The sequence below is a fragment of the Trichomycterus rosablanca genome, chromosome 4 (genome assembly GCF_030014385.1).
Source record: "Trichomycterus rosablanca isolate fTriRos1 chromosome 4, fTriRos1.hap1, whole genome shotgun sequence".
NCBI lineage: Eukaryota > Metazoa > Chordata > Actinopteri > Siluriformes > Trichomycteridae > Trichomycterus > Trichomycterus rosablanca.
The window spans coordinates 9,287,451-9,309,989 of NC_085991.1; the positions used below are offsets into that span (position 1 = coordinate 9,287,451).

Sequence of the window (22,539 nt, forward strand, 5' to 3'; positions counted from 1 at the left end):
CTCGCGTTTGTTTTCGTGACGGAACGTAGTTTGGGAGACCAGAGAAGCTCGCCTACGATTCCAGATGGTGATGGATCGTGTAGTGTGAAACCCCCTATCGCCGATCAGTCGTGTAGTGTGAAATATACACCGACTGAAAAGACTCCCGATTACAAGAGATCCAGCCGTGTAGTGTGAACTGTACAGCGACCCGACGACTTGGAAAGTCGTGTAGTGTGAACTTGGCATTAGTTGTGAGGTGGACCCTCCATGGATCGGACTTGTTTGTCAAGCACATCCCACAGATGCACGATTGAATTGAGATCTGGGGAATTTGGAGGCCAAGTCAACACCTCAAACTCGTTGTTGTGCTCCTCAAACCATTCCTGAAGCATTTCTGCTTTGTGGCAGGGCAAAAGAGGCCACAGCCATCAGGGAATACCGTTTTCATGATTGTCTGCAACAGTGCTTAGGTACAGTTAGTGATACGTGTCAAAGTAATAGGACCCAAGGTTACCCAGCAGAACATTGGCCAAAGCATCACACCGCCTCCGTCAGCTTGCCTTTTTCCCATAATTATTTGCCTTCGTCTTGCTTTGAGAAAGGCATCAATAAAAACTTTGTAATTTTTATCAGTTAAATAAAGGTTCAAGAGAATGAACAAACCACAGATCTGCCACAGGTGCGGATCATCATGTCAGTGTGCAGCATTTGCTAATTTCCTTTTCTCTCCAAGCAGGCAGGCAGAGGCCCTAAAGGCTGATATGACAGGTATGTAAGCTCACCTCATTATCTTAGTGCTTATTTATGGACATAAGGCCAATCCAGAAGTGAAGCTTCTTCCACTTTCTGTTTTGACCTTTGTTGTTTGGTTTCCTGTGTGGGTGTGTGCTATCAGTTATATGATCTCTCAGACATGCAGTCAGACAGCTGGAGAAGAATAGAAGTATTTGCGTTCTATTGAAAGCTTTCTTTACAGATTCGAAGCTCGGCGCTGCTGAGGTCTGGACATCACGACAGGCTCTTCAGGACCTGTACCAGAAAATGCTGGTGACGGATCTGGAGTATGCCTTGGACAAGAAAGTTGAACAAGACCTGTAAGAGAAAACCGAGCATGCATCTCTTATTAGATTTGAAATCATATTAAGCTGATTGTCATAGCAGTTAAAGTACAGTGGAACCTCGATTTAACGGATTTCTGATTTAACGAACAAAATCTGGAAAACTGAATGTCTGCTCTTATTGTTTAAAAGTGTACCAAGAAGTGTACAAGACCAGTAGTTCAGTAAATATCCGCTAGCCAACGCACGTCTGTTTGTTTACATGACTGATGGGCTTTATTTTGCCAGAAGGCTCGCTTTGTTCTCGCCTTTTCTTCAGTGTCTTATGCTTAATTTTGCAAGTTCTAGTTCTTAGTTATGGCTCCCCCTTTTTGTCCGTTAAATCGAGGTTCCACTGTATTAATTAGAGTTTGTGGTAGGGCTGTCGCGGTGAAAGAATTTCCCCTTGCGGTATTTAGCGTGGTTCAACACCGCAGTATGCGATAATATCGTCATTTTTGTTTTTGTTTTTGAAAATTACTTAATTGATCTGGATTTTAGAGCTACAGTGTATCACAAAAGTGAGTACACCCCTCACATTTCTGCAAATATTTTATTATATCTTTTCATGGGACAACACTATAGAAATAAAACTTGGATATAACTTAGAGTAGTCAGTGTACAACTTGTATAGCAGTGTAGATTTACTGTCTTCTGAAAATAACTTAACACACAGCCATTAATGTCTAAATGGCTGGCAACATAAGTGAGTACACCCCACAGTGAACATGTCCAAATTGTGCCCAAAGTGTCAATATTTTGTGTGACCACCATTATTAGCACTGCCTTAACCCTCCTGGGCATGGAATTCACCAGAGCTGCACAGGTTGCTACTGGAATCCTCTTCCATTCCTCCATGATGACATCACGGAGCTGGTGGATGTTAGACACCTTGAACTCCTCCACCTTCCACTTGAGGATGCGCCACAGGTGCTCAGTTGGGTTTAGTCCATCACCTTTACCTTCAGCTTCCTCAGCAAGGCAGTTGTCATCTTGGAGGTTGTGTTTGGGGTCGTTATCCTGTTGGAAAACTGCCATGAGGCCCAGTTTTCGAAGGGAGGGGATCATGCTCTGTTTCAGAATGTCACAGTACATGTTGGAATTCATGTTTCCCTCAATGAACTGCAGCTCCCCAGTGCCAGCAACACTCATGCAGCCCAAGACCATGATGCTACCACCACCATGCTTGACTGTAGGCAAGATACAGTTGTCTTGGTACTTCTCACCAGGGTGCCGCCACACATGCTGGACACCATCTGAGCCAAACAAGTTTATCTTGGTCTCGTCAGACCACAGGGCATTCCAGTAATCCATGTTCTTGGACTGCTTGTCTTCAGCAAACTGTTTGTGGGCTTTCTTGTGCGTCAGCTGCCTTCTGGGATGACGACCATGCAGACCGAGTTGATGCAGTGTGCGGCGTATGGTCTGAGCACTGACAGGCTGACCTCCCACGTCTTCAACCTCTGCAGCAATGCTGGCAGCACTCATGTGTCTATTTTTTAAAGCCAACCTATGGATATGACGCCGAACACGTGGACTCAACTTCTTTGGTCGACCCTGGCGAAGCCTGTTCCGAGTGGAACCTGTCCTGGAAAACCGCTGTATGACCTTGGCCACCATGCTGTAGCTCAGTTTCAGGGTGTTAGCAATCTTCTTATAGCCCAGGCCATCTTTGTGGAGAGCAACAATTCTATTTCTCACATCCTCAGAGAGTTCTTTGCCATGAGGTGCCATGTTGAATATCCAGTGGCCAGTATGAGAGAATTGTACCCAAAACACCAAATTTAACAGCCCTGCTCCCCATTTACACCTGGGACCTTGACACATGACACCAGGAAGGGACAACGACACATTTGGGCACAATTTGGACATGTTCACTGTGGGGTGTACTCACTTATGTTGCCAGCTATTTAGACATTAATGGCTGTGTGTTGAGTTATTTTCAGAAGACAGTAAATCTACACTGCTATACAAGCTGTACACTGACTACTCTAAGTTATATCCAAGTTTCATGTCTATAGTGTTGTCCCATGAAAAGATATAATGAAATATTTGCAGAAATGTGAGGGGTGTACTCACTTTTGTGATACACTGTATATAAACAAGCTTTATTGTTAGGCCAAGATTCGGTATATTATTGCTTTATAATGACAAAGATGAGACAGCTTTAAGAAAAATAAAATGCGTGTTTATTGGTAAATACAGAACAGAGCAGGGATGCGCGTCTTTTCTCTATTAAAAAAAAGGTTTACGTTACGCTTCTGGCCTAGGCTAGATATACACTGTGAAACGAAAAAAAAAAGCAAACTGTTTAGGCTAAATATTTTTAATGCACATCTAATCAAAATATGGTAAAAAATAAATAAATAAAACAAAAGCTTTCGTTTAGAATAAAGAATAAAGTCTGTAAGACCTTAAACCTGCGTTATCATGCGCGCTAGAAAAACCAACATGTTCACCTGATGTAGTTCCAGAGAGGATCTGAGTGGGGTAGCGATGTTCCCGGCGGCACTAAACCTCTCTCTGATGATGCTCGCTGCACTAATACACGCGTACTGTACCTGCATGCGACTTTAGAGAGCAGAGGAAATCTAGCCTGGTTGTCGCGCCACTATTAACTATCTATTTAGTAGGTATAATTAACATAACAATATACAGTGTATCACAAAAGTGAGTACACCCCTCACATTTCTGCAGATATTTAAGTATATCTTTTCATGGGACAACACTGACAAAATGACACTTTGACACAATGAAAAGTAGTCTGTGTGCAGCTTATATAACAGTGTAAATTTATTCTTCCCTCAAAATAACTCAATATACAGCCATTAATGTCTAAACCACCGGCAACAAAAGTGAGTACACCCCTAAGAGACTACACCCCTAAATGTCCAAATTGAGCACTGCTTGTCATTTTCCCTCCAAAATGTCATGTGATTTGTTAGTGTTACTAGGTCTCAGGTGTGCATAGGGAGCAGGTGTGTTCAATTTAGTAGTACAGCTCTCACACTCTCTCATACTGGTCACTGAAAGTTCCAACATGGCACCTCATGGCAAAGAACTCTCTGAGGATCTTAAAAGACGAATTGTTGCACTACATGAAGATGGCCAAGGCTACAAGAAGATGGCCAACACCCTGAAACTGAGCTGCAGCACAGTGGCCAAGATCATCCAGCGTTTTAAAAGAGCAGGGTCCACTCAGAACAGACCTCGCGTTGGTCGTCCAAAGAAGCTGAGTGCACGTGCTCAGCGTCACATCCAACTGCTGTCTTTGAAAGATAGGCGCAGGAGTGCTGTCAGCATTGCTGCAGAGATTGAAAAGGTGGGGGGTCAGCCTGTCAGTGCTCAGACCATACGCCGCACACTACATCAAATTGGTCTGCATGGCTGTCACCCCAGAAGGAAGCCTCTTCTGAAGTCTCTACACAAGAAAGCCCGCAAACAGTTTGCTGAAGACATGTCAACAAAGGACATGGATTACTGGAACCATGTCCTATGGTCTGATGAGACCAAGATTAATTTGTTTGGTTCAGATGGTCTCAAGCATGTGTGGCGGCAATCAGGTGAGGAGTACAAAGATAAGTGTGTCATGCCTACAGTCAAGCATGGTGGTGGGAATGCCATGGTCTGGGGCTGCATGAGTGCAGCAGGTGTTGGGGAGTTACATTTCATTGAGGGACACATGAACTCCAATATGTACTGTGAAATACTGAAGCAGAGCATGATCCCCTCCCTCCGGAAACTGGGTCGCAGGGCAGTGTTCCAGCATGATAATGACCCCAAACACACCTCTAAGACGACCACTGCTTTATTGAAGAGGCTGAGGGTAAAGGTGATGGACTGGCCAAGCATGTCTCCAGACCTAAACCCAATAGAACATCTTTGGGGCATCCTCAAGCGGAAGGTGGAGGAGCGCAAAGTCTCGAATATCCGCCAGCTCCGTGATGTCGTCATGGAGGAGTGGAAAAGCATTCCAGTGGCAACCTGTGAAGCTCTGGTAAACTCCATGCCCAGGAGAGTTAAGGCAGTTCTGGTAAATAATGGTGGCCACACAAAATATTGACACTTCAGGAACTTTCACTAAGGGGTGTACTCACTTTTGTTGCCGGTGGTTTAGACATTAATGGCTGTATATTGAGTTATTTTGAGGGAAGAATAAATTTACACTGTTATATAAGCTGCACACAGACTACTTTTTATTGTGTCAAAGTGTCATTTTGTCAGTGTTGTCCCATGAAAAGATATACTTAAATATCTGCAGAAATGTGAGGGGTGTACTCACTTTTGTGATACACTGTATACTACATTTTAAGTTATTCTTCGTTTCAATACATTTTTATTCAACGAAAAAATTCATTTAAATCATTCCAGCAAGCCAGCAAGAGAATATTTGCAGGCTGCAATGCCATATTAACCGTCATTAAGTGTTTTAGTACGCCATGGCTTTTTTTAAGGTTTGAATATAGTCGAAATTACAAGTATTTTATTGAGTGTGAACTCAATTTGATCATTAATAAACTTGCCTGTAATTAATGTTGCCATTGTTTCCCTCTTAAAACACAAAGCCTGAAATTCAGCAGCAACGGATGCGAACAGTTGGCGGGAAAATGACACTCTTAGCTCATTTTCATTATGAATTTATTTAATTTATTACGCCCGATTGTAAGCGAAAAACAAGATGGACCCTGCAACAAGAAGAAAGAAAAAATGGCATGCCCTGCGGTTGGCTGGTCTATACGGTTGGCTGGTATATATATCGCTAGTTTGTGGTTTGATGCTGATGGTGGTCTTTTATGTTTACCTTTTTTGCTTTTAGCTGGAACCATGCTTTTAAGAATCAAATAACAACACTACAGAGTCAGGCCAAGAACAGAGCCAACCCCAATCGAAGTGAAGTCCAGGCCAATCTCTCTCTCTTTCTCGAGGCAGCTAGTGGATTTTACACACAGGTAGGTGCCTACTTTATGAATACATGTTGACTGTAGAACAGGTTTTCCTTGAGATAGATAAACCATTCAGGTAGCTGGTCATATAAGATTATAAAGAACACTACCAAGACTTGAATGTTTGCAAGTAGGTAGTTTTATTATTCACTCTGAATACCTTTTTGCATTTACAAGCATTGGTTTTCTGGTTGTCATACTTTACCTCAGAGTGCGACACATTCAGACAAGCGAATATGTGGGTGTATAAAGAAAATTGCATGAATTATTCATATAATAAAAGATACAGTACAGTGCAGTGGCGATTTCTCTAAGACTTCAAGGGAAGCTCAGCTTCCCCTAAAATGTCAAAAATTAAATGGTCAAATATGTACAGTTGTGTTAACATTTCATTGACAAATGCGTTAGAACACGTTCATCTCGAAGACGAGTTCGTTCAGAATCGGCTACTTATCACAAATCGACTGACTCGAACTTCTCATACATTCCCGGAGCGTCAATGCATTTGCCCGCAGAAGCTGAGCGTCTCTTCACTTCTATGGGGCTGCACGGGAGGGTTTTTTTCATTGCTTCAAAACTCGCCGGTCATTTTATAAATGCCACGATTTCGTCCCGCCCCCGGACGCTGAGCGTCTCTGGGGGTGAATGGACCTGTGGGCGGGTCTGGACGCTGAGCTTCTGCAAGATGATTGGAGGATCAGTCGAAAGGCTGAATCCCGTTTTGATTGACAGCTATCACTGGGAGCTTCAGTCCCATCGCGGATTTTGCGAGTGAAGTCGAAAGACGAACTGCAACCCATTTCAGGCCATTTTCTTTAAAAGGAACGGAGGGCAGAATTTATATTTAAATAAATTGACATATTTTATGACGTAAGCCGACAATGAGCTTCCCCTCTTTGAAAGACCAGCAGCCGCCACTGGTACAGTGGTATCTTGAAACTCGACCTCAATTGGTTCTGGGAGTGGCGTCGAGTTTACATGGTCTCGTGGAACTGCATATATTTTAGGCTGATGTAAAATGATGGGGTTGTTTTTGATACTTATACACTGAAAATAACACAAATATAATATAAAAAAACACTAAAATACAATTGAAAAACAGTTAAAAATCAGTAACAAAATACAATAAAAATGGCCTAATGGGTTGGTGGGAGGTGAGTGGTAAAAAGGAGGGGGTTACAGGTGTTGCTTGGAAGGAGAATCCCCTTCCAACACATTAGGCACTTGCGCTGTCTACCATTGTTTTCGTATGGAGTGAGGCGGTACTGCATAGGCTGCGTAGACGCCCATAAATGAGGTAGTAAAATCAACTCAGTAACGTGAACAAAACCTAACGTGACTTATTGTAGTAAAACAACAAGCAAGGAATTTCATTAGTGGAGAGAACTTATGAGCGGTAATAATTAAGACCATGTTAAGCTTGTTTTTTTTGTTTTTTTAACTATAAGACTATAAGACTATAAGACTATAAGATAAGGATTTGACTGTTATTCCACACAAATGCAGATTCGTCTCATATTCGCACTTTGATGTTTTATCGCACCGCTCAAGCCAAGCGCTGAATAAAGTGGCAGTTTTCTTATGGCCGCTTCTCACGTGAATGCGCTCTTGCTCTTACCCCTTTGTTTACATGGCACGCATGTCGATTCGGCTACGAATCGGTATCGGCCGATTTTTAATCAAAATATGCTATCGGCGATCGGCCGATATTTCCTAAAAGTAGCCGATCCGATCGTGTGATATATAAAGACCATGTTAAGTTAACAGCTCAGTGGATTGATCCAGACTTTGAGCTACGAAGCGCCAACCATCACACCACCATCAACCATCGTACAGAAACCACAGTGAAAGCTCTTCATGACCTAAAATAACATCATTGACGTTGTGCATCATACATACGATGTAATTTTGCTGATTGTAATATTTACTTTAAAAAGATAATTCAACCCGGTCACATCTGAGTCGATTCTATCAGCACGTTATATAAACTCCTGGTTCACTTTGGTAAATCGTAAGCGGTTCTTACTTGTGATGTAGATGAGAACAGAAGACGTTACAGAGCCAATCAGAGGCAAAAGTTTATTCATTACCAAATTCGTTAGTTCAGGATCATCTGCTGAACTTTTAGAAAACTTTTAGCTCCTTAGACGGAACGAGTCTGACTCGGTTACAGATCTGTGGTAATAGCAGTTTAATTAAGCTTTTTAATGAAGCTTTTTAATGTAAGAGAGTCACACAAAATGTTCTGTATTAGCTGGTGTTTATTTAAAACCACGACATTTAATTAATAACAGTAAACACGGAGAGATAACTGAGAAGAGAAACTTACGCTTCACATAAAACGAATCAACTCATGAATCAATGAATCACTTATAGCGATACTGTGAACAAAGCGTCTCTTCTAAAGGCACAAACACACACACGTGCGCTGCTCCGGTTTATCTTTACTGTGAGGCTCTTTTTAAGTTTATTCATTTTATTTACTGCTAACAGTAACTGACTCTCACAGACCTGTAACTTCTTCTTTAAGAAGCTCTTCTGTCCTTCACTCGTTACCTGTATTAATGGCACCTGTTTGACCTCGTTATCTGTATAAAAGACACCTGTCCACAGCCTCAAACAGTCAGACTCCAAACTCAACCATGGCCAAGACCAAAGAGCTGTCGAAGGACACCAGGAAGAATATTGTACACCTGCACCAGGCTGGGAAGAGTGAATCTACAATAGGCAAGCAGGTTGGTGTGAATAAATCAACTGTGGGAACAATTGTAAGAAAATGGAAGACATACAAGACCATTGATAATCTCCCTTGCGGTCAAGATCTCATCCCGTGGGGTCAAAATGATCATGAGAACGGTGAGCAATAATCCCAGAACTACACGGAGGGACCTGATGAATGACCCGCAGAGAGCTGGGACCAAAGTAACAAAGGTTACCATCAGTATACACACTACGCCGAGAGGGACTCAAATCCTGCAGTGCCAGGCGTGTCCCCCTGCTTAAGCCAGTACATGTCCAGGCCCGTCTGATGTTTGCCAGAGAGCATATGGATGATCCAGAAGAGGATTGGGAGAATATCATGTGGTCAGATGAAACCAAAATGGAACTTTTTGGTAAAAACTCAACTCGTCGTGTTTGGAGGAAGAAGAAAAACCCAAGAACACCATACCTACTGTGAAGCATGGGGGTGGAAACATCATGCTTTGGGGCTGTTTTTCTGCAAAGGGGACAGGACGACTGATCCGTGTTAAGGGAAGAATGAACGGGGCCATGTATCGTGAGATTTTAAGCCAAAACCTCCTTCCATCAGTGAGAGCATTGAAGATGGAACGTGGCTGGGTCTTCCAGCATGACAATGATCCCAAACACACCGCTCGGGCAACGAAGGAGTGGCTCCGTAAAAAGCATTTCAAGGTCCTGGAGTGGCCTAGCCAGTCTCCAGACCTCAACCCCATAGAAAATTTGTGGAGTCCGTGTTGCCCAGCGACAGCCCCAAAACATCACTGCTCTAGAGGAGATCTGCATGGAGGAATGGGCCAAAATAGCAGCTACAGTGTGTGCAAACCTGGTGAAGACTTACAGGAAACGTTTGACCTCCGTCATTGCCAACAAAGGTCATGTTACAAAGTATTGAGTTGAACTTTTGTTATTGACCAAATACTTATTTTCCACCATAATTTACAAATAAATTCTTTAAAAATCCTACAATGTGATTTCCTGGATTTTTTTTTTCTCATTTTGTCTCTCATAGTTGAAGTGTACCTATGATGAAAATTACAGACCTCTCTCATCTTTCTAAGTAGGAGAACTTGCACAATCAGTGGCTGACTAAATACTTTTTGGCCCCACTGTACTTGTTCTGTCATGAATGTAACCAAAGTGTTTAAAACATGATGTTAAAATCCTAATAAATAAACAAATAAATTGTCTTTCTCCTCAGTTATTGCAGGAGCTGTGCACGGTGTTCAATGTGGATTTGCCTTGTCGGGTGAAGTCGTCTCAGCTAGGCATCATCAGCAATAAACAGAGCAACTCCAGCGGCATAGTGAAGCCACAGCCCAGCTCTTGCTCCTATGTCTGCCAGCACTGTCTAGTCCACCTGGGGGATATCGGTAAGACTGCCCAAACATACAGTAGATCTCATACTCTTTATAGGTTGTCATACCAGAATTTCGATTGCATTAGGTATACTAATGAAGTACTGCAGGTGCTCGGGTGGTGCAACGGCCTACTACGCTAGCTTATCAGTGCTGGGATCCGGGTTCGAATCTTAGAGGTGCTGTTGGCCAGCCGGGCATCAACACCAGTGGTCATCTACACCGGGCTGCGGACTGGTGCCGGCCCATGGGTTATTTATTACCGGGCCACACAGAAAGATAAATAATTAGAGATTGCAACAAGAGCAATTAAATTTCCAATACTCTTCGGGTGTTATTGTTTCCAATCACCACTAGGTGGGAGCAGTGGAAAAAGCTCAGGATTCACACTGATTTTCCATTTTATAATTATTCTATTTTAAATCCCCCCGCCCCCACTGGTAAGTGAAATTAATAAGTGACATTTTCCCCCCTTTTCTCCCCCTTTAGCGCATCCAATTGTTCAATTTGCATCATGCTTCTTCTCTGTCTATGCCGAACCCCGCCCTGACCGAGGAGATCGAAGCTAACCCACATCTCCTCCGAAACATGAGCAGCAGCCGGATGCATTTTTGCCACCCACACATTGATGAGTTTTGCGCCACCCAGCGTTGCATGCGGAGAGACACACCCTAAGGGCACTCTTCCTCATCTCTGTGCGGGCGCCTCTAATCAGCCGGCAGAGGTCGCAATCGCATTCTGACAGAGAGAGACCCACATCCGGTTCTTTGTCCCACCTCCCAACTGAGCAACCGACCAACCGTTGCTCATACAGCCACTCGGCCTCGAACCGGTAAGGCAGAGCTGGATTCGATACGATGTATCTGGAATCCACCTCTGTTTGCAGCATGTCTCTTTACCTCTGCGCCACCTGAGCGGCTTCGCGAAAATAAATCTTCTATGAAAACCGGTCCATGGTGCAAAAAAAGATTGGGGACGCTGATCTACACAGACATGATTGGCTATGACCGGGGTAGGGGGGTTAAAGCCCTTTAATTGATGGATTGCCTTGTGACCAGTGTTCCTTAGTGGAACCTGACCCACCGCAATTCTGAATTACTCCTCTGCTGCATGCCCCATCCACCCCAGACAGGACGGCAATCCATTGCTGGGCCTTGGTCGATTCTCCCCTCAGACATGGCCTATCACGTCTGTCTCCAGTGTCCACGGCAGTCCCACCTGCCTCGATCCCAGCCTCCTGGTTCCCTCGTTGCACCTTCCTGAGTCCCCGGCAGTCCCACCTGCCTCATTCCCAGTCTCCTGGTTCCCTCGTTGCCCCTTCCCAGGATTCCTGCCTTTAGTGTTTCAGTTTTCAGTTGGTTTTTTTTGCGCATTTTCTCCCCCTTTAGCACGTCCAATTATCCAATTTGCATCGTGCTTCCTCTCTGCCGAACCCTGCCCTGACTGAGGAGATCGAAGCCAACCCACATCCCCTCCGACATATGAGCAGCAACCCTGATGCATTTTTGCCACCCACACCTTGATGAGTGTTGTGCCACCTAGTGTTGCATGCGGAGAGACATACCCTAAGAGCACTTCTTCCTCATCTCTGTGTGGGCGCCTCTAATCAGCCGGCAGAGGTCGTAATTGCACCATTCTGACAGAGAGAGACCCACATCCGGCTCTTTGTCCCGCCCCCCCAACTGAACAACAGGCCAGTCGTTGTTCATGTTGCCACTCCGCCTCGATACCATGTATTCGGGATCAAGCTCTGGTTGCAGTGTGTGCTTTTTACCGCTGCGCCACCTGAGCGGCGCGTTTCAGTTTTCTTGTTATCTCCTGGATCCCCTGCTCCCTGCTATCTTCCTCCTCTCCGGTCTCCACTGTTCCTGTTGGTTCCCCCCGGCCCCTGTTCCAGTCCCCAGGTCCCCTTGCTGCTCTCCTAGTCTACCTGTCCTGAGTCTTTCTGTTTTGTTGTCCATAATAAACCTGTCAAACATACCTCTGTGTCCATGGCAGAAGTCCCGGGAGTCTCCCGCATATACATAGCGGCTCCCTGATGCCCGCAAGTCAGATAAAATCTCCCGGAATCTAGAACGTGCGGCCAAGAGCGACAAAAACGCGCACACAGGCGACACAGACTTTTTTCCCCCGATCGCGTATTAAATCCGTTATCTGATATACAATCTAGCGCACTGTGTAGGGAACATAAATCAATTGTCTAATATACTGTCTAGTGCACTATGTAGGGAACATAATTAATTTTGTAATACACTATCTAGTTCACTATGTATGTAACACAAATCATCATCTAGTTATACTTTCTAGTGCACTATGTAGTGAACATGAATGCGTTATCTAATGGGGCGGCACGGTGGCTAAGTGGGTAGCACTGTCGCCTCACAGCAAGAAGGTCCTGGGTTCGATCCCCAGGTGGGGCGGTCTGGGTCCTTTCTGTGTGGAGTTTGCATGTTCTCCCCGTGCCTGCGTGGGTATACTCCGGGTGCTCCGGTTTCCTCCCACAGTCCAAAAACATGCAAGTGAGGTGAATTGGAGATACTAAAATTGTCCATGACTGTGTTCAATATAACTTTGTGAACTGAAGAACCTTGTGTGAAGATAAACTGCCGTTTCCTGTCATGAATGTAACCAAAAGTGTAAAACATGACGTTAAAATCCTAATAAACAAACAAAAGCGTTATCTAATACACTATCTAGTGCACTATGTAGGGAACATAAATCCGTGATCTGATATACAATGTAGTGCACTGTGTAGGGAACGTAAACCAATTGTCTAATTCACTGTCTAGTGCACTACGTAGGGAACATAAATTCATATCTAAAATACTATCTAGTGCACTATGTAGGGAACATAAATCCGTTATCTGATATACAATTTAGTGCACTTTGTAGGGAACCTAAATCCGTTAACTAATACGCTACCTAAAGCATTATGTAAGAAACAGAAGTCTGTTATCTAGTACACTATCTAGTGCACTAAGTAAGGAACATAAATTCTTTTCTAATATACAATCTAGTGCACTATGTAGGGAACATAAATCTATTATCTTTCACACTATCTTGTGCACTATGTAGTACACATTAATGTGTTTGTGACACGAACAGTTAGTTTAGTAGCTCAGTTAGCAGCTCCTAAAAGTTCTGTTATCACCCATATACTTTGGTGCATGCGAGAGGTTTTTGGGCTTGGGGGGTCGAGGTCCTGAAATGAGTTTTTGCAACCTGGGATGTCTGCCATGGTGTATTGATTCGCAACCTCTGGGTGGCCCATAGCGCCACCCACGTAACAATGGGTTTGAACCCTGCGCTAGTGCAATTTAGTGCGGTGCTACCCAAGTGTGCAAATCAATTATATGATCAATTATAAAATCATTGCTTGCGTGTAATTAAATTATGATTGTGTTTGTGACCCTTAGTAAACTCCTTTCTTTTAGAGAGACTTGATGCTACTGCTGTAGTGTTGCATATGTGCTGAACATCTCACACTGAGGGTTTGGTTTTGTCTCTTTCTACAGCACGGTATCGTAACCAGACCAGCCAAGCGGAGTCCTATTACAGACATGCAGCTCAGCTTGTTCCATCAAATGGTAGGACACTGTACATTCTCTTCACCTCCAGCTTATATCAGCATTTATACAACAGTTAGTTCCAATCGTACAATCTGATTGGTTGAGTAGCGTTCTAACCGTACTGATATTTGTGATAACAGCACAACCTTTTCACACCACAACTGTATTACTCCGCTGACGCTTTGCCAGTAACGACAAGCTTCATGCACACAAACGCACACGCAGGCCACACAGACTTTTTTCCCCAATCGCGTTTTAAATTCGTTATCTGATATACAATCTAGCGCACTGTGTAGGGAACATAAATCAATTGTCTAATATATTGTCTAGTGCACTATGTAGTGAACATGAATGCGTTATCTGATATACAATCTAGTGCACTGTGTAGGGAACATAAATCAATTGTTTAATTCACTATCTAGTGCACTATGTAGGGAACATAAATCCGTGATCTGATACACAATCTAGTGCACTATGTAGGGAACATTAATGTGTTTGTAACGCAAACAGTTAGCTTAATAGCCCAGTTAGCAGCTCCTAAAAGTTCTGTTATCACCCATAATCCTTTGGTGTGTGCGAGAAGTTTTTTTTTCTTTCTTTTTTTTCCCTTCGGAGGTTCTTGCCTTTTTCTTCTTGTTCTTCTTACCTCCCTGAAATGAGTTTTTGCAACTTGGGATGTCTGCTTTGTAGTGTTAAACGATATGCCTTTTTTAGCCTACTGTGGTAAGGCAGGGTAGGGAATTTTCATAGCAGCAACTCATTCGTTGTGGAACTACTTTTTGGCGGAAGGTATTGCCAATATTAAAACATATTTAATATAAAATTTTGGGCTTTTTTGATTTATTTTCCTTCTTTTTTTATTTTGTAAAAACTGTTGTATAAAAGCAATAGAACACTCGAGGTCGTGTGTTATCACGAATAACATCACGGCTGTAATGATCTACGGCACTCGCCTTCGGTTCGTGCCTGCGACCAAATAACAGCCGTGATGTTATTCGCGATAACACACTCCCTCTCGTGTTCTATTGCTTAATTATACAACAGTTAGTCCCGACCGTACAATCTGATTGCTTGAGAAGCCTTCTAACCGTGCTGATATTCGTGACAACAGCACGGGCTTTTCACACCACAACGCTATTACTCCGCTGACGCGTTGCCAGTAACGACAAGCTGCATGCACACTGTTGTAATATGCCTTTAAGACGTTAAAGGGTTAACACAGAATACGGAGTTACGCTTGATGCCGTATACGCATGCGTGGGTTCAGTTTAAGGATGCAATAAAACAAAGCTCTACGGAACAGTTTATCTCCTGTATTTCTTTCCAATAATACTTCACACACAAACGTGCACGCAGGCGACACAGCTCCCGATCACGTTTTAAATCCGTGATCTGATATACAATCTATCGCACTGTATAGGGAACATAACCAATTGTCTAATTCACTATCTAGTGCACTGTGTAGCGAACATAAATCCGTGATTTGATACACATTCTAGTGCACTATGTAGGGAACTTTAAAGTGTTTGTAACGCGAACAGTTAGCATAATAGCCCAGTTAGCAGCTTCTAAGAGTTCTGTTATCACCCGTATATCCTCTGGTGTGTGCAAGATGTTTTTTTATTTCTTTTTTCCCTTCGGAGGTTCTTACCTTTTTCTTGTTGTTGTTCTTACCTCCCTGAAATGAGTTTTTGCAACTTGGAATGTCTGCTTTGTAGTGTTAAACTTTATATTGGTTGTGGAACTACTTTTTGGCGGAAGGTATTGCCAATATTAAAGCATATTTATTATTAAATTTAGGGCTTCTTTGATTTATTTTCTTTCGTTATTTTGTGAAAACTGTTGTATAAAAGCAATAGAACACTTGAGGTCGTGTGTTATCACGAATAACATCACGGCTGTGATGATCTACTGCGACCGAATCACAGCCGTGATGTTATTCGCGATAACACACAACCTCAAGTGTTCTATTGCTTAAATAACACACCAAAAGGTTTGGTTTCAGTGCTGTTTTTATCCGTATTAATAAAGCCAGGAGCACAGCTTATTAAAAATGAATAATAAAGTATGAACCCTTCAGCTGTAAAGAAGGTTCCTGAATTGTCCGTCTTCGTTCTCAGGTCAACCATACAACCAGTTGGCGATTCTGGCCTCCTCCAAGGGAGACCACCTCACAACAATCTTCTACTACTGCAGAAGCATCGCAGTCAAGTTTCCCTTTCCAGCAGCTTCCACCAACTTACAGAAAGCTCTTTCCAAAGCTCTTGAGAGGTATAAGATTTATTACAGTGGTATATACACAGATCAGCCATAACATTAAAACCACCTCCTTGTTTCCACACTAATTGTCATTTTGTAGTTCTACAACTACTGACTGTAGTCTATAAGTTTCTCTACATGCTTTTTTTAGCCTGCTTTCACCCTGTTCTTCGATGGTCAGGACCACCACAGAGCAAGTATTATGTAGGTGGTGGATCATTCTCAGCACTGCAGTGACACTGACATGGTGGTGGGTGTGTTAGTGTGTGTTGTGCTGGTATGAGTGGATCAGACACAGCAGCGCTGCTGGAGTTTCTAAATACCGTGTCCACTCATTGCCCACTCTATTAGACACTCTTACCTAGTCGGTCCACCTTGTAGATGTAAAGTCAGAGACGATCGCTCATCTATTGCTGCTGTTCGAGTCGGTCATCTTCTAGACCTTCATCAGTGGTCACGGGGCACTGTTGGCTGGAAATTTTTGGTTGGTGGACTATTCTCAGTCCAGCAGTGACTCCATCAGCATTGCTGTGTCTGATCCACTCATACCAGCACAACACACACTAACACACCACCACCATGTCAGTGTCACTGCAGTGCTGAGAATGATCCAGCACCCAAATAATACCAACTCTCTAGTGGTCCTGTGGGGTCCTGACCATTGAAGAACAGCATGCAGAGAACTACAAAGTGCTTTCAGATGATAAGTGGAGCTGATAACATGGACAGTGAGTGTAGAAACAAGGAGGTGGTTTTAATGTTATGGCTGATCAGTGTATACATGAGCTGTGTGTTCCAGTAGAAGCAATCTGATTGTTTTACGTAACAATTGAAAATGCCCTGACTGCGATGTTGCTCATTATTCTGTAGCCGGGATGAAGTCAAAACCAAATGGAGCGTGTCTGACTTCATCAAAGCCTTCATCAAGTTCCATGGGCACGTTTACCTCGGCAAAAGCGTGGAGAAGCTCTGTGCTTTGAGAGAAAAGCTGGAGGATCAGTTTCAGGTAAACACATCCAGCATCTTTACCAAGTTCGTATGAGACAGAGGGTCTGTTCGAAAACCTGGTGAGCTGTCTTACTGCCTACATAGGCAGCTGCCAAACTAGTGAGGATTCTAATAAGTCATCGACTTATAAGTAGGGATGATCAAGGCATTTTTTTAACTGATCGGTATCGGCTTTACTAAGGCCGATCCTAAGCCGATCCTTTGTTTTACGTCAGCGTGTCCGCTGTGTGGAAATACTTTAAATTGGAAAGTAAAACAAGTCCGACAGTGAAGTGTAACGTCTGCAATGCGAGCGTTTCACGAGGCGGTAGGAGCAGAGCTGCGTTCATTACTGTAGAATTTTACTGTTTATACGGTGTGTGAGTCAAGGATCACTCCGGTTTACAAAACAATAACTTTTAATCCGAGTATGAAAACTTCAGGACCATATCATTTGGCTTAGTTATGTAACCGAGCGTCGTAGTGATGCACTCGCTTAATAAAGAAATAAATACACGGTATATTCACAAATTGTCGGGAGCAGAACACTTTATTAACTTCTTCTGTTACGGTACCGAATAGCTAGTGGACAGCTAGAGTCATCGCGTTAGCCAAGCACGCTATTCCATGCACTATGGAAGCCCCAAAGGGTCAAAACACACTCACTTCGCGTAGAAACGTCCATCAAACCATTGTCACAATACAACCCAGAAAAGTTTGTTACAGTTACAACATGCATACAAGTACGGTGGCTCATAAGAAACAAACCAGATATCATTTAACCAAACGATCTACAATTACTACCAATTTGATACGGCACCTAAAAAATAAACACTCAGCCGAATACAGCGAGTTTATTATTATATGATGAGAAGAGGAACCGGCCGTCCGCTAACACGGCAGAGATGCTGATTTTCCTCAAAAAGAACCTTCACTTCACTTTGAGTGTTCTAGTTTTACTACTACAATGCTGCACTAAGTTTGTTTACTTTTATTTTGTAAAAATAAAAGAACACTAAGCGATAGCTTGGATGCAGGCGATTGTTTCCTAAAGCACTGCAGAGCTATTCAGTTGTTAAACATATACATTGGATTAATTTGAATAACTGTTATGTACTTGAAGTGTGCACTGTGTGAACAGTATTATCCAGTTCTTATCTAGACAATATCTAGAAAATACAAGTATCGGTTTGAGACTCGGTATCGGATCGAGATCAAAATGAATGATCGGGATCGGGAACAAAAAAACGTGATAAGGCATTCAGTAGGCAGCATTTAAAGACTTCTGATAGGGCGGCACGGTGGCTCACAGCAAGAAGGCTCTGGGTTCGATTCCCGAGTAAAGTGGTCAGGGTCGTTTGTGTGTGGAGTGTGCATGTTCTGCCCATGTCTGTGTGGGTTTCCTCCGGGAGCTCCGGTTTCCTCCCACAGTCCAAAGACATGCAAGTGACGTGAATTGGAGATACGAAATTGTATGAATGTCATGAATGTAACCAGAGAGTGTAAAACATGACGTTAATAATAGGGATGTAACGATGCACCACAAGACAGTTAATAACTGAAAAAATTCCATGATTCAAATCGATTTGACATGTAAAATGAATTGATTTTCACTTTAAACAGTAGAAGGCACTGGCGCTATACACCTCGCCAGGTTGACGTCACTGGCGCTATACGCCTGGTTGCCAGATTTGGGATTTTCCAGCCAAATTGGGCTTAATTCAAAATTGTTTTGCATTTGTAGATCCCTCAGAAATAAAAGGGCATACATTATTTAGATAAATAAAAGATAATCACAAATACATTCTTTTATTTTATTTATATTTTTAAAGAGAAATAATAAAAGGAAACTGTCATCATTTGTCTTCAATTTCAGTTGAAGAAAGTGGGGAAAAAAATCGTATCGTGAATCGCATTGCGGGTAGAGTGTATCGTTACATCACTAGTTAATAAATAAATAAAGACTTCTAAGGATTAAGTAGGGCTGGGCGATTTTGCAAAAAAAAAAAAATCTCGATTATTTTAAAATTATAGCCAATTGTCGATTACGATTTCGATTTTTTTTGTTCTTGTATAATGCAATTAAAATAAGACTCAAATTTCTTTTTTTGCATTGTAATTAAAGGCTGCAGAAGTGCAAAAATAGTAACAGCACCACCTATAATTATCCTTTTAAGGGACTCAAACTTTATAACAATAACGACATCACAATAATTAAAACAAAATAGATCTAAATTATCTATATCCTTATCTATCTATATCTAAGAATAGCTCACAAACAACTTTAATTTTAAATAATGTTCAGCAGAACCTCCTTACATTAGGAAAAAAACTACAAAAAGTTCTTTACAGGTTTCTTAAAAGGAACACGAGCCTGTACTGTGCTGTTTCCACCACTGAGTGAGTCTGTATCAGTATCTACACGGGGGGGCATCAAGTGATCACTCAGCTCAGCTTTAATTTTGTCCTCTTGTGATTTGGGGGGTGGATACAACACTTTAAACATTTAAGGATGTGTAATGTGTCATTTTAGTCCCATAAAACTTTCAAACTGTATTAACCACTATTGTGTCGTAGAATGATTCGATTCTATTGAACGGCCCTTTAAGCCAAAATCGATTCGCGCATTTGGGAGTCGTTACATTACATACATACGGCTCTTTAAAAGGAACCGAGACAAAAGATCCGACTCCCTATCGCAGAATTCACTGCAGCAGTTTCCCAGACGCGATTTCTTTACTCAGTAACGGATGTGATTTAAAATGTAGCGAATTACAATTCTTAGTACAAAACATACTTAAGTAAAAGTAAAATTACAGGCTGTAAAATCTACTTTAAAAAGTACAAGTACACAAAAACGACTCAGTTACAGTAACGTGAGTAAATGTAATTCGTTACTTTCCAGCCTGATCGCGCTCATCGGCTCCGTATTTTGATTCAGTTCAGCGGTGTTTGATTCAGTGAATCTGAATGAAACTCTTCTGTTTGTGTCTCGTTTTGCTGATCGTGTTTGCGCTCCTTATTACTGAATCTAACCGTTACCGTGTATAATTCTTGTTGTCTTCCGTTTACTGTTTTGGTTTTCGCTGATTTTGGACTCTACCTGATTTTGTACACTGTTTTCGCCCTTTTTATATTAAACTTTCCCTGATTTATATTCCGCGAGCGTCTGGTCAGTTTCTGCTTCGTGACATGTTGGTATTTTAATTAAAATATAAAGTATGTAAACAATCGCGATTGTCACATTCTAACATCGGGTGAAAACGTTCATTCGAATTAACCGAATTAATCGTGAAAATCGCCCAACCCTACTTCTTGTAAGGGACGTGCTTAGGATGATGTGAATTGCTGTCTATGTAGAGAGTTCACTAGATTTGAGACAGCAGCTTTTGCTGAGCAAACTCGTCATAGCATTATTAAACCACACATTCTGCACGATGGTCCAATGGGTCTGTTGTACCCTGGTACAAGACTACCACCAGTCAGCTTTTCTTCATTTTGTCTTTCAGAGATTGCTACTCCAGAAAGCGTTCAGCTCTCAGCAGTTAGTTCACATCACAGTTATTAACCTGTTTGAGCTGCATCACCTGAGAGACTTCAGCAACGAGAACGATGATCAGAGCTTCAGTTCGGATGAGGAGATCTGCTGGTTTCAGCTCCTGGGTCTTTTTAGTAAGTTTCAGTTTTGCTGTTGGAGTGTGCAGTAAATTAATGTGTTTAGATCTCATGTTTAGCTGAACTCGGGATCAGTTGCTGTCGTTTGAGGGCGTTTTTGTTATTAAATGTAAGCAGTCTGTATGTTTCCTTTAGTTAGAGGTAAAGATGGACATGGAAAAATGTACATACCTTTATATACAGGCAAGCTTGTATCTACATTAGACTTGTTGCAGTGTGGCGGTAACTGTCACATGGTAGGATCTAACTGCCCCCTCTCCCCTCCACCCTTTTTCCTCTTCAAAATGCTGATTAAAATGCATTTCGTTGTATTACCAAATGTACCTGTTTCACAAGAATCTTAAACAAAGCACTAAACTAAATTTCCCTTTATTTCTTCCAATTTTCTCCATAATGTAATTTACTATCCTCCACTGCTGACTGAAGAGTGCTGCAACTGACACGTGTGCAGTACCAGCTGCATCTTTTCACCTGCACGAGGCGAGTTCATACGCGGATCAGCTCTGTGTACGGAGAGCCACGCCCTGTCCACATTATTCCATGACTTTGCATGGGTGCCAGCAATCAGCCAGCAGAGGTCGTAGCTGCATCAGTTATGAGGAACCCCGGTCCAGCTTTCCCCACCCTGTGTGAACAACAGCCAATCGTTGTTCGTGTAGCCGCCCAGCCCAGCCGGATGGCAGAGCCGAGATTCGAAACGATGTGTTCGACAGCTCAGCTCTGAGTGCTAGCGTATTTTACCACTGCGCCACCTGAGCGGCCCTTAATTTCCCATTTAGTTCATTCAAACCACATAATTGAATGAATCCTTTAGGGGTCGCCACAGCAGATCATTCATTGGTACAATAGTTCATATTGGTACTGAATGCTCTTTTCAGCGCAACCCTCCTATTTATCCAGGCTTGGGACCAGCACTAAGAGTGCACCGGTAATGCCACACCCCTTCTGTATTTGTGTGCCCATATATAGAGTGTAGCAGTGCTGCTTAATTTGCCACTGCGCTACCATGGCACATTTACCGCTTGTCCCTGCGTTTAAAGCTCAATCTGATTAAACCTTGACCCAATTTAAATACTGACCATTCTTGCGTCCACCAATGCGTCAAATTGTTAAACAGAAGCTAAGCCCAGACATGGAAGAGAAAAACCTTGAACTGTTTAATTCAGCCTTAAATCTAACATGACATTGTGAGAAAAATACACCATGGCAACAAGTGAGCTGTGAAACATGGAGACCGATTTGCACTTTTTTTATGCAATGTTTCTCATCCTGAGTCGCTTCTTGTGGCTTTTTAATCCGTCCTTAGATCCCACTTTATTCTTTTGCTTGCTTTTTATCTGATCACGTCTCCATGACGACCAATGCATTGCTTTGCTTAATGTGTTTTAACCTAAAATACATTCCATACAAAACTGCATCTAAATACACTGACAGTACTTGAATTATTATAAGCTCGACACTCAGTGGTTTTACCAATGTATCATTTGAAAGCCACCTAGGAGTTCCTTTGCTGCAGCATGCAGGTGATTAGCCACCTGGCCTTTGCTTACCTCTCTTCGGACAAAGCCGTTTCCGTAGAGCAACCAACCAGACCATTGGCATAGCTGGTGGACCGACGTGTGTGAATGCTGCGCCACCTGATAGCCCCATGTGATTCATGGCAACAGACAGTAGATGTAGGTGTAAAAGCACCCCCATACTTTGAGAGGTGGTTTATTGAATTTCTATACACCTGTTACGATGAAGCACATCCTTATAGAATGCCCCGGAGCTCTGCTCCTGTGAAGCGTTTAGGCATAAACATGGTTAGTGGAGCAGACTGGACGGTGCCGCTGGGAAATCTGATCAGCGTTTGTGTGCTGATGAAAACTGACGCCGTTACAGACGGTAGACATGAATCTTTAATATCACAGCGAGCGGCGTGTCGAAC

At 42.7% G+C, this 22,539-nt stretch overlaps 1 protein-coding gene across 3 annotated transcripts in view; it reads left to right on the forward strand.

The window, feature by feature from the left end:
* The first annotated feature begins 728 nt into the window (after positions 1–728).
* smg7 (SMG7 nonsense mediated mRNA decay factor) overlaps positions 729–22,539 on the forward strand; it is a 54,445-nt gene continuing 32,634 nt past the window's right edge. For 2 of the 3 annotated variants that reach the window (XM_062993925.1, XM_062993926.1), the window contains exons 1-8: positions 729–750; positions 959–1,076; positions 5,896–6,028; positions 9,963–10,134; positions 13,635–13,706; positions 15,809–15,959; positions 16,818–16,953; positions 20,444–20,606. In XM_062993925.1, coding sequence (XP_062849995.1) covers positions 744–750; positions 959–1,076; positions 5,896–6,028; positions 9,963–10,134; positions 13,635–13,706; positions 15,809–15,959; positions 16,818–16,953; positions 20,444–20,606 — 952 coding nt within the window. In that variant the 5' untranslated portion in view covers positions 729–743. The remainder of the gene's footprint in view (positions 751–958; positions 1,077–5,895; positions 6,029–9,962; positions 10,135–13,634; positions 13,707–15,808; positions 15,960–16,817; positions 16,954–20,443; positions 20,607–22,539) is intronic. The other variant, XM_062993927.1, reaches the window with a different exon arrangement.